At 34.1% G+C, this 17,405-nt stretch overlaps 1 protein-coding gene across 10 annotated transcripts in view; it reads left to right on the forward strand.

Annotated features, from left to right (window-relative positions):
- RAPGEF6 (Rap guanine nucleotide exchange factor 6) overlaps positions 1-17,405 on the forward strand; it is a 142,513-nt gene that overhangs the window by 14,323 nt on the left and 110,785 nt on the right. For all 10 annotated transcript variants that reach the window (XM_036424588.2, XM_045576314.1, XM_036424584.2 and 7 more), the window contains exon 5: positions 11,206-11,275. In XM_036424588.2, coding sequence (XP_036280481.1) covers positions 11,206-11,275 — 70 coding nt within the window. The remainder of the gene's footprint in view (positions 1-11,205; positions 11,276-17,405) is intronic.

The following is a 17,405-nucleotide window of genomic DNA, read 5'->3' on the forward strand; positions in this document are numbered from 1 at the left end:
TTCCCTCTGAGGTTTCATGGTCTGATCCATTCTTCTCTGTCTCTGAATCTGTTTTTATTTATCAGTTTATGTTGTTCATTATATTACACAAATGAGTGAGATCATATGATATTTATCTTTCTAACTGGCTTATTTTGCTTAGCATAATGCTCTCCAGTTCCATCCATGCTGTTGCAAATGGTAAAAATTCCTTCTTTTTTACTTCAGTGTAGTATTCCATTGTGTAGATGTACCACAGTTTTTTAATCCACTCATCTGCTGATGGGCACTTAAGCTGTTTCCAAATTTTAGCTATACTAAATTGTGCAGCTATGAACAAAGGGGTGCATATATCCTTTCTGGTTGGTATTTCTAGTTTCTTGGGATATAGTCCTAGAAGTGGGATCATTGGGTCAAATGGGAGTTCCATTTTTAGTTTTTTGAGGAAACTCCATACTGTTCTCCACAATGGCTGTACCAGTCTGCATTCCCACCAGGAATGCAGGAGAGTTCCTTTTTAGAGAAGAGATTTTTTTTTTGTCTTTTAAGAGAGTAAGATTTCTGATTACAACTAAATTAACTTAGTTGCAAACATATTAAATTTAAGTATCAAGGTACAGTTTACCCAGTGAATGATATGGGACATAATAGTTTTGATACCATTTTTAAAGTCTTAACATTAGACCTAAAAGTCTCCATCATTGGCCTTTGGTTATATGAAATCTGGGTTTCTTGAGTAGTAGAATAAAACATAGTTGACTGTTTTTACAAATAAAATAACATAGTCGTTTGGTTATTTAAGGAATAGTGCCATAACAGAGGCTCAGTTTGGTCTCTACTGTTGACAGATAAGTTACCCAGCAGCAGTGGGGTGGCTGGGGAAAGTGCTTGATTGACACCCAAAGAGAACGTTATTTCACTAAGCTGATTACTGAAAGCCACCTCTACGACGGATACCCTTTGGGCTTCCACATGGGGTGCAGAAAATCTTCAAAGCCCATTCTGAAAGAGATCCTTCTACCTACCTCTTCCTACTTCTTTGTTACCAGTCTCCTAATCCTGTTCTTTCCACATCCCTGACCATTCAACCAAACCATTAGTAATTGCCCATTTAGTTCCATAATCTTTTAGCTGAGACAAAATGAACAGATGTATTGCTTGAAGTTCTGTTCCCTAGGAGGATTTTCCTTCACCATCTTCCTCCAGTGTTACCTCTGAGTGTGGCTATCCACTTTTGGGTGGTGTCACCTCTTTGTGCAGACTCATTTGTAAAACAGGCTCAAGTTTTTTCTTCCTCAGTCAACTCATAAGAGGTGGGCATAGATACAGATTGAGGGAGGAGGCAATGCAACAGGAGTTGGTGTTGAAGGAGTCTGAGCCACCTGATCATGCAAGATATTCTGGACCTGGGTAAACTCAGTCTCTTATATACCATATTTAATAATAGGTTGCTAGCTACTTCTCATGCCCAACCCTTATGGCTAGGTTGCAGTTCCTGATGGGAAGTTGAGGCTATAATCACCTGATATGATTCGTGATTAGACTTTCAGTCTCTCTCAAAACCCAGTAGCAAGCCAGAAGTATGTTCCTGAAAAGCATTAAGTACTCACTTAACATTGTAGAAGTTTTTTGGAAACTTATTTTAAGTGAAATGACAAAGCAAACCAGTTTTACTGTAGGCTAATTGATGTATACAAGAATTAAGTTTTTCTGGCATATTTCTGGCCACAAAAACATCATTAACCTTCTAAATAAAAACCTAAAACACTTCTATCGATAATATTAAATGTTGAAACATACAGCATTAAAACAGAAAAAGATTGTCTTGCCTTGAATTCAGATAACTGATTTGTTTAAAAAGGGCCAATATGTTGTGTGACATGGAAAGATATTTCTTGGGGAGGCAGTTCTGGAAATGGATTCTACAGATAACCAGGAATAGGGAGGCAAAAAAGGGAAGGAACCAGCATTTCAGTTGATTTTCTCAAGCTCCAAAGCATTAATTTATTTAGAAAACATTTTTTGAGGTGCCTGCATGTGTCGGACATTCTGCTAGTTATTGGGATTGAGAAAGGTTTTCACCTTTAAGTATCATTGTCTATTTTCTAAAGACATTTTTTTTTTTTTTTTTTTTTTTTTTACAAAGTAATAAATTTGTACTATTCAAAAGTCAAAACAGGTCCTGACCAGTTTGGCTTAGTGAATAGAGTGTCGGCCTATGGTCCTAGGTTTGTTTCTGGTCAAGGGCACATACCCGGGTTGTGGGTTTGATCCCTAGAGGAAGGCATGCAGGAGGCAGCCGATCAATAGTTCTCTCTCATTATTGATGTTTTTTAATCTCTCCCTCTCCCTACCTCTTTGAAATCAATAAAAATATATTTAAAAAAATATATAATAAGTATTTTAAGAAGTATTATTCTCACTATTATTGTCATCCACATCATTAAACTAATTTGCATTGATAAATACCTATTTTTATTACGTTTTGCATATCTTTCTAGTGTCTAATATATTTTTGAAATAAAAGCAGTATTTATACTTATTTTTCCTATTTCTGACCCAAAAAGAAATATTGCTTCGTTATTTTGAAGTAGATGGGAAAAATGAATGTTTATAAATTTCTGTGAGTTACTATAAATTGAACATTTGCCTAATCACTACCAAAATCAAGAAATAAATATTGTCAGCATTGTAGAAGCTGTGTTTTCTCAAATTAGCTCTTTGAGAAAGCATGTCTTTTCTCAAATAAGCTCTCCTCCTCCCCCAAAGATCATCCATCATTTTCCTAAGTTTTAATCAGTCTTGACTATCTGTCAAGTTTTAGCCTGAGGTCGTGCAACCTAACATTGTAGTTTAGTTTTGTTATTTTCAATCTTAATATGAATATAAACGTGCAATATTCTTTTATGTATGGCTTCTTTGGTCCAATACTATGTTTCTCAGATTCATCTGTGTTGTTGTAGGTAGTTATAGTTCATTCTTTCTTATTGCTTAGCATTTTATTGTTTGTGTTGTTGAGGGCCATCATTAGTAAAGTAGCTGTGAACATTTTTTATACATTTGACCCACATGTGCATAAATTCCTGTACAATATACCTAAGGTGTATCTATATTCAGCTCTCATTGTTAATTTGCAAGTTGTGTTCAAAAGTGGATGTACCAATTTACACATAGTAGTGTATGAGAATTCCTGTTATTTCACATTCTTATTTTTAATATTTTTGATGGATTAATGTTAGTTATTCTGTTGAGAATATATATATATATCATACATTTGATATGTATATTATTGATTGCTGATGAGTACATTTGCATAACCTCTTTTGTAAAGTGCTTTTTAAAATTTGCTCTCCATTTTTCTACTGCATTGTCTTTTGTTATTGAGAGGTAGCAATTCTTTGCATATATTCTGAATAAGAGTCCTTGATTGGTTATGTATGCTGCAAATATCTTTTCCCCACTTCGTGCCTGCATTATTTGTTCTCATGAACATAGGTTCTTTACTATAGTTATTCAGTCTTTTCCTTTGTGTCTTCTTTGCTTAAGAAATATTTCTGTACCTGAGGATATTTTCCTTTATTTTTTTTTTTTTAGAACTTATTTTCCTTTCACATCTACATCTATAGTCTACTTAAAATTAAATTTTGAGCATGATATAATGTTGCATGGTTTTTCATATGGATTCCTGTATTTTATTCAATGCCACCATTTTTGTAAATCAAATATCCATATATTTGTGTGCCTGTTTCTGGGCTCCTACTAATCTATCCATTATATTTTGTCTATCCTTGAATACTACACTGTAGCTTTGTAATGTAAGGGAGGGAAAATTTCCTTCTACCCTTCTAGTTTCTTTGGCTGGTTTAATCAAAATAATGTAGGTTAACAGGAGAAAAACAAATATAATTATACACAAGGGCCCCACAAAGTCAGTTAAGGTGTATATGTTAATCTGAGTTAAGGAATGGGATAGGGGCCTGTGTCTTCATAGGAGAGAAGGGTAATTCAGAGGATAATAAAAGCAGATGTTTAGTAATTAGATGTTTGTCCTAACACAGATAGATCGCTCAGATAAGAAGCTACATCTAGTAACAGCCCTTTCTCTGGGGCAGGTACCCTGTCTAAATCCCTTTTTTTTTTTTTTAATATATTTTATTGATTTTTTACAGAGAGGAAGGGAGAGGGAGAGAAACATCGATGAGAGAGAAAAATCGACCAGCTGCCTCCTGCACACCCCCTACTGGGGATGTGCCTGCAACCAAGGTAAATGCCCTTGACCAGAATCAAACCTTGGACCTTTCAGTCCGCAGGCTGACACTCTATTCACTGAGCCAAACTGGTTTGGGCGACATTTTACTAATTTTCTTTCTGGCACTTCTATTATAGAAAAAGGGCAAATAGCAATATTAAAATATTCCCTCTAACTCCCTTTTAATGTGCATGAATTTCGTGCACCAGGTCACTAGTTTATTTATAAAATCGCAGAGGTAGAAGTAGTATTTCATAGAAGAAATGGGCTTAGGAAACAGCTATAAAAGCAAAGGAAGGGCCCTTGGAGCTTAGAAATTAGAAAGGTCAAAGTGAAGTGCCTGGGGGTTGGGGGAAGGTAAAGGTACAGGCATGCTCTCAGGAGGGAGAGCATGCTGGGTCCTTCGTCCTAAGGGTTTTAAGGGTGAAGATTTTAGGAGAGGTCCCAGGGGATATCTCAATAGTATATTCATCTGTTTTCTAGGTGTGTACTTTCAGGTTAGGGGTCTCCACTGATTGATTATTTGGTCCCAGGGCAGGAGGTCATTATTCAATGTAGCTGGTTCTGAAGTGTGGCATTGTTTATCTGGTTTAGCTGCTTTTCTGGTCCTGGAGCTGAAATATAACTGAGGCCTAGATGTTATCTCTAGGGAGGAAAGGTCATGGTATCCAAACTGCAAGACCAGTGATATGCTAGGGGAGAAATGAGGTCCCATCCTATAATTGTCTTTGTTAGGCACTCAGAAATTTCTGTCCTGGTGACCATCTGTACCTGGCCCAAGGTCCTTTCTCTGCTTATGTCTGTCTAACTGCCTACCACAAACCTACCATAAACCTTTTTATAGGCCTGGGGAATGACTACACACCATGACCTGCCTAGTTAGGAATTTATGTTAAATCACCCTGTGAGGTTACTTTAACAGCGCCTTTTTGGTCCACACTATTATGTATTTTGAGCTACTTTTTTTACAGGGTATGATATATAGATATAATTTTGTCTTTTAATCTATACATATTCAGTTGTTTCAACATCTGTTGACCTAACTTTAATTGACCATATATTTGTGGGTCTATTTCCCAAATCTTTACTTATTTTCATTAATTTATTTTTCTATCTGGTTGCAGAACCACGTTATTCTGATGACTATAGTTTTATAATAAATCACAAACTAAGGTAGTATGGGTCCTCCAACTTTGCCAAATTGTTTTGCTTATTACAGGTTCTTTGCACTTACATATAAATTTTGGAATCAGTTTTTTTGTTGTTGTTGTTTTTTTAAAAATATATTTTATTGATTTTTGTACAGAGAGGAAGGGAGAGAGATACAGAGTTAGAAACATCAATGAGAGAGAGTCATCAATCAGCTGCCTCTTGCACACCCCCTACTAGGGATATGCCTGCAACCAAGATACATGCCCTTGACTGGAATCGAACCCAGGACCTTTCAGTCCCCAAGCCAACGCTCTATCCATTGAGCCAAACCGGTTTTGGCAAAATCAGGTTTTTTTTATTAGTCTATCAAATTGAGGGAGTTTTCCTCTATTTCTTGTTTACTGATAATTTTTATTATGAATGGATGTTCTGCTTTGTCAAATGCTGCTTCTGCATCTATTGATATGCAATTTTTCTTTTTTAGTCTGGTTATATAGTGGATTGCATTTAATTGATTTTTGAATGTTGAACCAGCCCCACATACCTAGGAAAATCCCACTTGGTTGTGTTGTATAATTCTTTTTATACAACTTGACTCTGGTTCCCATCGACACCCCAGACTCTGATAGGAGGAAGATTTTCATACACATTTTACTAATTTTCTTTCACAGTTCGATTCCTGGTCAGGGCACATGCCCAGGTTTCGGACTAACTCCCCAGTGTGGCCTGTGCAGGCGGCAGCCAATCAGTGATTCTCTCTCATCCTTGTTGTTTTTATTTCTCCCTCTTCCTTCCTCTCGAAAATCAATAAAAACATATATTTTTTTAAAAGTTAGAGATAATCAGGTTCTATGACAGTCTAAGATTTAATTATATGCTGTCTGTAGAAAATTCTTTACTTTTAAGAATAAAGACGTTGAAAGTAAAAGGATGGAAGAGGATTTACTAGGTAAATTGTATTCAGAAAACTAGACTACTGTTGAAACCTTCTGATGTTCTCTATTGCAGCTGTTTCATTCTTCATTTCCTCTTGATTTATACTCGTATTGGTGTATTTCTCATTCAAGCTCTTTATAATTTTTCCTGAGTTACATGTAATTCCCATTCAGATGTTAAAGCATCCTTGTAACCATTACTCTGAATTCTTTCTCTGACAAATTACTTGCCTCCATTTCATTTAGCTCCTTTTCTGGTGATTCCTCCTTTTCTTTCATTTGGGGGTTGTTTGTCTCCTCATTTTTGCTATTCCTTTGTATTTGTTTCTATGTATTAGATCAAACTGCTATGCCACCCAGATTTTTTGGGTTGGTCTTATGTAATAGATACTTTGTGAGACCCAGTGGTGCAGTCTCTCAGATCTCCTGGGCTGGGTGTTTTAGGGAGGCCCCCTACTTGAGATATTTGTGTTCTCATCTTGTAGTTGGGTCTTGAATGTTATTGTCTGGTTTGTGGATGGTGTCTCCTCTCGGGGTATCTGATTATGTGGCTTACTTCCTACCACACCATGCCAGCCGTGTGTGGTTGTGCTGACCAAACAGCACAAAATACAACATAAGACAAAACATGACACAGAAGGAACAGAACATATATGTACACAAGACACATATAGCACCATCAAAAGTAACATCAGAAAGAATATATACACCCCTATATCCATAGCAGCGCAATTTATAATAGTTAAGATTTGGAAACAGCCTAAGTGCCCATCAGCAGATAAGTGGATTTACAAAACAAGATACATTTACACAATGGAGTACTATACGGCAATAAAAAAGAAAGTACTCTTACCATTTGATACAGCATCGATGGAGAGTATTATGGTTAGCTAAATAAGCCAGTGAGAGAAAGGTAAATGTCACATTATCTCATTCATATGTTGAATCTAATGAACCAAATAAACTGATGAACAAAAATAGACCCAAAGACATATAAGCATGAACAGACTGTTGAACCTCAAAGGGAAAGCAGGGGAGTGTGGATAGTAAGAGATCAACCAATGTATGCATAACCCGTGGACACAGATAATGGGGTGATGAGGGATAATGGGTCATTTGTGAATAACCCATAGGTCAAGGAGGAGTTAACAACAGAAATTAGAAAATGTTTTGAAATGAATGAATTTAAACACATATCAAATTATATAAGACAACTAAAGCATCTTAGAGGGAAATATATGAGAAAACAATAATGGTCTCAATTAGTCATCTTAAATTCTATCTCAATAAGAATAGTAAAGTAAGCTCAAAGCAAAGAGAAGTAAATTAATGAAACATAAACCAGAAAAACAATAGAGAGAAATCAATGATTGAAGGGTTGGCTCTTGAAAAGGTTAACAAAATGATAAATCTTGAGACTGATTATGTAAAAAAGAGAAGACACAAAGTATCAAAATCAGACACAAAAGAGCATATTACTATCCTAAAGAAATTAAAAGTACAGGTTATCCTTGAACTACTCGAGTTCAGGTAATGACCCTCCTTTTCAAGTTGAGTTGAAAGGTATGTAATAGTGTACTGTTGACTGGAGGAAGCCTTATTCAAACCTAAAACAGTCAACAAATATTTGCATGTTATATACTGTATTCTTACAATAAAGTAAGCTAGAAAATAGAAAATGCCATAAGAAAATGATAAGAGAAAATACATTAAGTGAAAAAAAATGTGCATGTAAATGGACCTGTGCAGTTCAAAGGTCAACTGAGTTATTAAAGAATTTTATGAGCTATTTTATATTAACAGATGGGCAGATTTTACAAAGATAGACATTACCATAAATACACTCAAAAAATAATGGAAACTTTGAATATACTTATAAAAGGTAAAGAAATTAGTAAGTATATTCCCACAAAGAAAAGTCTAGGTCCAGGTGGCTTTACTGTTAAATGTTTTTCAAACATTTGAGGAAGCATTATTACATATCCTGTGCAAACCTTTTGGAAAATATGGGAAGAGAAGAAACTTTTAACTTATTTTTGGGGGCCAGTGTTACCCTGATACCAATGCTAGACAACACAAGGAATGAAAACTACAAATTATCTTTCATAAACATACATGTAGAAACCATTAACAAAAAACAGGAAACCAAATCCAGTAAAATATATATATATAAAATATATTTTAATTTATTTCAGGGGGGAAGAGAGGGATAGTAAACAAAAAATTTTGACAAATTTAAAACTTGTTCATGATAAAATATTTTAAACCTACTAAATTTACTGAAGGAAACTTCCTAATTATCATGTAGGCCCAGCAGTGTTTCCCAAAGTGTGGTACGTGTACCCCCAGGGGTACGGGAAGAGTTTGGTGGGGGTACGCGTTGCACCGGAGTTTGGTGGGGATATGCACTGCACCGTGCTTAGCTGTACCTAATTCTACCTTCTCATGAGTACAAGGGGTACTCAGCGTTACAAAATTTATAGAAGGGGTACACATATGTCAAAAGTTTGGGAAACACTGGTAGGGCATGTATAAAAATTTTATTGCTGTGAGAATTTTATAATTTCCATTTTTTATTTATGTCATCATTTCTAATTTATTTATGGTGTTATAGTAAGGTCTTTTTTTTTTTTTTTTTTTTTTTTTTTTTTTTTTTTTTTTTTTTTTTTTTTTTTTTTTTTTTTTTTTTTTTTTTTTTTTTTTTCCCCCTGTTTTGCTATCTGGGTTTTTCATCAGTATTTACAGAAAATACTTTCCCCCCATTGAATTGCCTTGATACTTTTATCAAAAATTAATTGAACATGTATGTGTGGGTCTGATTTTGTTATCCTTTTTCATTGATCTATAAGTTGATTCGATGCTATTCTATCTGAAGTATTCTAGGTTTACATTATATCTTGAAATTTCATAATATAAATATTCCAGTTCTTGTTTTTCCAAAATAGTTTCAGCTATTTTAGGTTTAGATTTCTATGCAAATTTTGGAGTTTTGACATTTTCCTAAGGCAACTTTTTTATTGCATTTAATACGTAGAACAACCCATAAACAAGATGTATCTCATTTTATTTGGGTCATCTTTAATTTCTCTCTGCAGTGTTATATAGTTTTTTAGTTGGTAGTTTTTTAGCTGTCTCGTGCATCTATACTAGTAATAGCCTAGGTGGCCTTCACGCCCTTGCGGACGCCCTCACATCATCACAAGATAGCTACCCCAATGTCATTACAAGATGGCCACCACAAGATGGCTGGCAGAGGAGGGCAGTTGGGGACCATTGGGTCAGCAGCGGAGGGCAGTTGGGGGTGATTGGGCCAGCAGGGGAGGGCTGTTGGGGGTGATTGGACCGTCAGGAAAGCAGTTAGGCATCAATCAGGCCAGCAGGGGAGCAGTTAGAGGCAATTAGGCTGCAGTCAGAAGCAGTTAGGATCAATCAGGCAGGCAGGCAGGCAGGCAGGCAGGCGATTCGTTATGAGCCAGCAGTCCCAGATTGTGAAAGGGATGTCCCAGATTGGAGAGGGTGCAGGCTGGGCTGAGGGACAACTCCCCCACACACACATAGATTTCATGCACCAGGCCTCTAGTATTTGATAAATTTATCTCTTAGTGTATGTTCTTATTGTATTTTAAATGGAATTAAAAGATTTTTTTATAATTTCATTGTTGCTAATCCTATATAATAAAAGGCTAATATGCAAATCGACCAAATGGCAGAACAACCAGTCGCCATGACACACACTGACCACCAGGGGCAGACATTCAATTCATGAGCTGCCCCTGGTAGTCACTGCCGCTCAGCCAGAAGCCCTGAGCTGGGTTCACAGCTGGCGAGTACAGTGGCGGTAGAACTTGGAGCTTCTCATGCCTCTGTGGCAGCATTAAGGATGCAAGGGCTCCTGGATTGCAAGAAGGCGCAGGCACACACACCACCACCACCCACCTACCCCCCCACCCTGTCCCCTGAGTGCATGAATTTCATTCACTGGGCCTCTAGTATACAATAAAACAATTTACTTTTAGACATAGTGTTTTATAAATGACATATTTCTTTATTTAGTATTTTATATTTTATTTGCATTATTAATGGAGATTTTTTCAAATATTTGGTTTTTAGAATAAATTATACATATAATATAATTGGCCATGGTACTTAATTTTTACATATATGATATTTTAGATTGCTTTTTGTAATTTTATAAGTCACTCTGCATCATATGTTTACCTTTTGTATCATATAATTATCAAGTATTTTATTCCCTACCTTTAAAAGTACTTAGTTTACTTTTTAAAATTAAAACATCAATTTATTTCTATATAAATGCTTTCTTGTTTTATTTCATTAGAAATGTCCTCCCAGATGACAAATATAAAAATAGTTTCTTTTAGAATCAGTCCAATTTTAGTTTTTTCCAAAGAGCTAGTCAGTGACTCCAACACTATTTTTAAATGAATCACCTCTGTTTCTTGCAACATTTCTTTATATAGTCTAATGTGAATATTTTTAATGTTGTTTATAGCTTTTATTTAAAACTGCTCCCAAAATAATAATTTACTTTTATAAAATATTCCATAATTGTGGCTTTAGTCTGTATTAGGAGTGTTTTTACTTTAATTCAGCACATATTGATAAATGTTTAAAATTTGAGATTAGACAAGGAGGGGTCTTCTATAATCAGTTTTAGAGACTAGTTAAAGGCAGAAATTTTTAAAGAATTTTCACACTGAACTGTATTGAGGTCAGTTATCTCTTGATTTTAAGAAAATCTTATTAATAAAAGTGATAGGATCAGAATTTATTGGTTAACAAGTGGAGGGGGGAGGTTTGTTTGTTTTCCTATATTGATATATTTTATTTGTAACCCTTACTAAAGAAATTGTTTTTCTGTTTTTATAGTTTTGGTAAACAGTTTGGAGGAAAAAGAGGATGTGATTGTCTTGTATTAGAGCCTTCAGAAATGATTGTGGTAAGAACTTTAAAGAATGCTAAATTGTTTTTTGATGTGCTTTAGTTTCAACTTTAAATGTAGTAGGCTTTCAAATACTCAAGGAGGTTCCATTACTATGATTTTTAAAATATTTTATTAAGTAGCATCAGAACTATTTACCAAGTTTGACACATTTTTATCTACTTAAATTTTTATTTTTTATTTTTTTGATTCTTGAGAGAATTTGAAATATGATACAATTATATATAACAGGTTCCAAATTTGGTCATTTCTTTTACCACTTCTACCAGAAATTTTAAATAAAGGCTTTAAAGTTTCAAGTATTTTCTCTTTTCTCTTCAATGTACTTAATAATAATTGAATATCTATGTTCTGTGCCTTCAACTTGCAGGAAAGAGAAAAAAATGAAAGACAATTCTATTTAAGAAATGGCTTAGATCTTAATAATTTTACTTTAAGAGTGTACTTAAGGAATAATTCTTTACTTTTTTCTAAGAAAGCTAGGTAGTTGATGTAACTTGAGAAAACACTGACTCTTTTTTAAGCATTAGAAAAATCCAGAACACAGCTCTCTTTTACCTTGTTCTGAGATGACCTTACTAGAAAATAGCTTATACTGAATGGGCCCATTGTCCTATTTGCATCTCATGTAGATGATCATGTCATTTGATTTGATTTAAACTGTTGAGAAGTGAGGTTGAATTCCTAAGGAAGCATTTGAATGCCAGGGCACTAAAAAAACTAAACAATTTTCTAAGACTATAGTCAGATTGACATCTTCAAGTAGTTTCTGTTTTCTCTCCCCCAAACTGCATCATCTACACTATTGAGAGTTAAGGGTTCTATATTTTATTTATTGATTGATTGATTGATTGATCTCAGGATAGAAGAGATAGAAACATCAGTGATGAAAATCATTGATTGGTTGCCTTCTATATGCCTTACATCTGGGGATCGAGCCCACAACCCAGGAATCGAACCATGACCTCCTGGTTCATAGGTTGACACTCAACCACTGAGCCACGCTGGCTGGGCGAGTGTCCTATGTATAATAATAAAAGGGTAATATGCTAATTAGATCAGACAGCCGAACGACCTTCCAGGTGAAGCTGTGGCTGAAGGGCCCAGGCAAGCCGTTGTGGCTACCAGGACCAAGCCCCTTGCACGAATTTCATACCTTGGGATTCTAGTATTTTATAAAAAGAAAAGGATTTTAAGCTCTTAAAAGGCAAAGATTATATGTCTTATTTTGTATAGTACTGCCTGCATAATAAGTATTGAGTGAATTGTGCTTGAATTAAGTTTGTTCAAGGCTTAGACTATGTATTTTATGTTTATTTTCTTTAAGTGTTGTTATAGATGGCATATTTATTACAGCCTCGGAACTATCTTATTTATCTTGTTATAGATGGCATATTTATTACAGCCTCGGAACTATTTTTATCTACTTGATAAAAAGAAAACTATCTCAGGCACTTCTGGTTTTCTTATTTATCAGTTGATATTACCCCTCCCCCCCCTTCCCTTCCATACTTTATGGGGAAAGAGTAGTGCTTTTACTATAGTATTTACATTGTTTTATTGTGATACAATACAATTAACATAAAATTATCAAACTTAACCATTTCAGAGTAATTATTAAATTAGTTTTCTTTTGAAATTAAAGGGAAAACTTTTACTTTCTCCACCCCAAACTTGGAGTTAGCCTTTTCTCTAAGGAGAGAAACTGAGATCTGACTGCCAGTTGTTGTCATTGCTCTATGTGACTAATTGCTATTAGGCCTCTCAGGGAAGAGAGCTAGAAAATGTCTGAGTGTATGTATACACTACATATATGTGTATACACTTGTCTGTATTTGTTTTCTAATCTGTATATCTGTTTAAAACCCAGAGTTTATTTTGTTTTTTCCTTATTCATATCTTCTCTATCAGTGAGAAACTTGTTTTTCAATATATTTACTTACACATAAGGCAGTGTAAGAATAGCTTGTTCAGCCCTGGTTGGTGCTGCAGAGGTTAGAGCATTGGCCCATGCATCAAAGGGTCTCGGGTTCAATTTCTGGTGAAGGGCACATAACTAGGTTGCAGGTTTGATCCCCGGCCCCAGTTAGGACATGTGAGGAAGGCAAGCAATAGGTGTGTCTCTCTCACATCGACATTTCTCTCTCCCTCCTACTTCCCTCCCTCCTTTCCACTCTCTCAATGGAAACAAATACCATTGGAAGACTTGCTTGCCCATAACATTGTAGAAAGCACTATTAGCTATAGTCTTTACATACACATCTTTATATATTTTAAATCTACACTTTGTTTAAATTTAAAAAATGCATATTCCTTATAACCTACCTCTATATCAAAATACAAAGTATTCTCATCACCCACCCTATAAAGTAAGGAACTATTCCAAAAATTAGAGGGGCCAGGCAAAAGGACAGAGCATCCAGATTGAAGATTGAAGTGACTTACATTGACCAAATCTGGGACAATTTGGTGTAATACAAATTAAAAAATCATAGTAATTGATAGTACCTCCATGTATAATACTGGAATTTGTAAGTTCTACTGATAAGGAAGGAAAAGGAGAGAGAGAGGGAGAAAGGGAGGAAGGGAGGAAGGAAGGAAAGAAGGGAAAAGGAAAGGTTTTCCTAATAGTCCAAAGACAAATAATAAATATGGATCAAAAGATTAAGTTAGAAAATCATCAATGAATGGTAAAACTTGTGGCTCATGTTTATTGGAAACAGAACACTTACATAGCCTCAGAGTTATCTCCCCACAGACTACTTACAAAGGGAAAAATTATCAGGTTTCTGATGGGGAAACGAAAAGGATACCATTGTAACAAAAATCATCCCCACCACTATCAACATAGATACAAACTGATATCATACCACTCCTGATTCATATGATTCACTGAGGACTAAAATCATTATCTGTTATATTCCTGCCAGAAATGCATACCTGAATCTAATTATTAGGAAATATCAGACAAATCAAATTGAAGACATTCTATAAATTGACTGGTCTATACTCTTAAACTATCCCAATGTCAAGAAACAGATGAAGGAACAGTTCCAGATTAAAGGAGAAAAGAGACACTACTAAAAGCAACGCTTGATTTTATACTAAATATTGAAAGGAGGGCATAGGTTAAGTGTTGGTACAGTTGATCTCAGATTATTAAGTCATATTTCCTGATTTTGATAATTGTACTGAGATTTTGTAAGACAAAATCTTTGTTCTTTGGAAATATATGTTGACATGTTTGGGATCAAGAAGCACTCTATTCAATTTATACTCAAATGTTTTAAGGGGGAAAATGCAGATATACACATAAAATTTTTAAAATCACCAAAAAATCACATTATGTATATTAGTATATATATTTTTGATTGGTGATTTTTAATTCCAAGTCCACATTTTATTGATGATCAGCATGGTTTAAAATGCTTTATGCGTTATAGAAGAAAATAATCCAAAATAATTTCAAGATTTTTATTTCTGAGATTTCTGAAGGATTTGTCATTTTATCATATTGATGAATCTTCTTGTTTTTCTTCAGTTATTCACTATTTTAATATATTTTGAAAAATGTATTGAACATTTTGAATCAGTACAAATCTTTTGTGCATCTGAAATTATTAAGAACTCATAAAAATGCTTGGTCTGAGTGTATATATGTTTATAAGTATATGTGTACTATTTTGATAAGTACTGTCATGATTTTATTATGCACTATATATTTATACAAATTTGAATAATTCCACAGGTAATTGGGAATACTGGTACCTGTGATAAACACCCTCCTGGTTATCTGAAATATTAGTCATCTTAATCTAGCACATTATATGGAAATCTCCTTGTTTTAACTTATGCATATTCTCATATACTTTATTGGGGACTTGTTTTTTCTTATATCTCTGGCCCATTTTTCTACTTGGATTATTTATTTGTTCATTACATTATAAGCTTTACATTAGTAAGTTAATGAGCCTTTTTATTTATAAATTTATCTTTTGTTAACTTTATATCTAACATGAATTTTTGTCATTTATTTATTTATTTTGTTCTACTTTTATCCTTTTATGTTACGACTTTTTGATTTGCAGTCATGCTTATTAGAAAGACCTTCCCCATGACAATATCATTGATCTTTTAACTGGCATTGCTTTATAGAAGTTTATTAGTTCATTATTTTAACTTTTAAATCTGACTTTACTAGGTAATCAGAGAAAATAGTAACAACTTAACTACCGCTCTTTCAATATTTCCTCCTAAAACAACCGTATAAGAAGAGTAAAAAAAACAACAACATATATATATATATGTGTGTGTATATATATATATATATATATATACATACACACACACACACACACACACACACACACTACTTGTAGCATAAATTGAAAACAGAGAATGCCCAAATTTGAAAATAATTGTAAATAAAAGTAAAACCACTAATCCCTAGCATGTGATCTCTCACACTCCCATCTTACTCCTATCTCTCAATGAGGCTCTGTGATGAGCAAAGGCTGACTAAGCAGAACTGCAGAAAACAGAAGATGGAAGCTAGCAAATGGATGTCAAGTTGACCTGCACTGCCAGAAAGACTGACCATCTCATTAAGTTTTAAATTAAATGTATGTGTACATGTGTAGGGAAGTTATTTTAAATTATGAGTAATTTGCAGAAGTATTCTAAGTGCATAAACTCAAGGTTAGGACAGAAGATAAAAAGAAACAAGTTTTCTTTGGCATTGAAATGCTGAAGAAGAAAAGTACATGGGGAAGTTTTAGGTTTCTACAAGACAAAGTGAACACAAAATCAAGGTCTTTACCCCTCCCACCAGCAAAACAAAAGGAAAAATGCATCCTAAAATATCTGGACTTCAAAATATTCGACAAAGGAGGGAACCTTTTAAACTAGGAATCTTATAAAAACATCCTAGTACCATAAAAAGGTAAAAAGAGAAAATTAATAAATCCATATGTAGCTGTTACAAAAATATAAGAAGATGATATTAATTACATATCAACGGTGAGAAATTCCTCCCCACCCCAGAAAAATAACCACAAACATGAAAACTGATGACACTCCAGACAGAACAACATATATTCAATCAAGCATTTGAGGATATTATATAAAAAACCATGTAAAATCAAATTTTAAAACCAAGCAAAGAAAGTGGGCAAAAGAAAATGGAGTAAAAGGAGTATGAACTTAATAAGGAAATAGAATACAAAGAAAAATTGTATTTGGAACAAATAACTTACAAGGTGCCCCAGGTAGAGTCTATTCAAATGAAAATTTACTAGTAATAAGGTATATTGAAAGAAAGGAAGGGAAAGAACCAAGTGAATAAAATTATACAAAGAATGAAGTAAAAAGTGTTAGATACACTGTATTATATTCTTGAAAGATACTGAGAGAAATCTTAAACGTTCTCACCACATAAATGAAATGGCAATTATGTGTCATGATTGACTTGTTAGCTAAGTGTTGTCTGGTAATGTTTTGCATATATAAAAGTGTCAAATCACATCATCTTAAACTTATACAATATTATACATCTGTCAGTTATATTGCAAAGCTGGAAAAAAACAAGTACTAAAGAAAATAGTGGAAATTCAAACTATTAAATTTCAAAGATAAAAAAAAATCCTCATTATTTCTAGGCCAAATGTTATATAACTCCCAAAGACAAAAGAATTACACTAGTTTAGACATTTTTAAAATCCACTAAGGTAACCAAAAATAGGCAACAATGGAGGGGCATTTAAAAAATAACAAAAACAAAATGTGACCCAATGATTTTGTATCCAGCCACAGCTTTTTAGATAAGTAGGTTATGGAAAAGTAGCTTTCAGCATATAAGAACTTGAGGAATAATGCAGAACTACTTTTAAGGAATCTGCTAGAGGATGTTTTATCCAACTAAGAAATAAATGGGAAAACCTCAGCAAAAAAAGTGATGATGAGCATTTAAAATATAGAAATTTGCTACGACTAAAAATAAGATAGGGAGGGATGTGAGGGAAAGACTATTGAACATATGTTACATGTTGTGATAAAGTAGAAATAAGACAACTGGAAAAAGGAAGAAAAGGAGTGAAATAGGAAAAAGGAATGTTCATTGATTATTTTG

Source organism: Pipistrellus kuhlii, unplaced genomic scaffold, assembly GCF_014108245.1.
Source record: "Pipistrellus kuhlii isolate mPipKuh1 unplaced genomic scaffold, mPipKuh1.p scaffold_m20_p_8, whole genome shotgun sequence".
Taxonomy (NCBI): Eukaryota; Metazoa; Chordata; class Mammalia; order Chiroptera; family Vespertilionidae; genus Pipistrellus; species Pipistrellus kuhlii.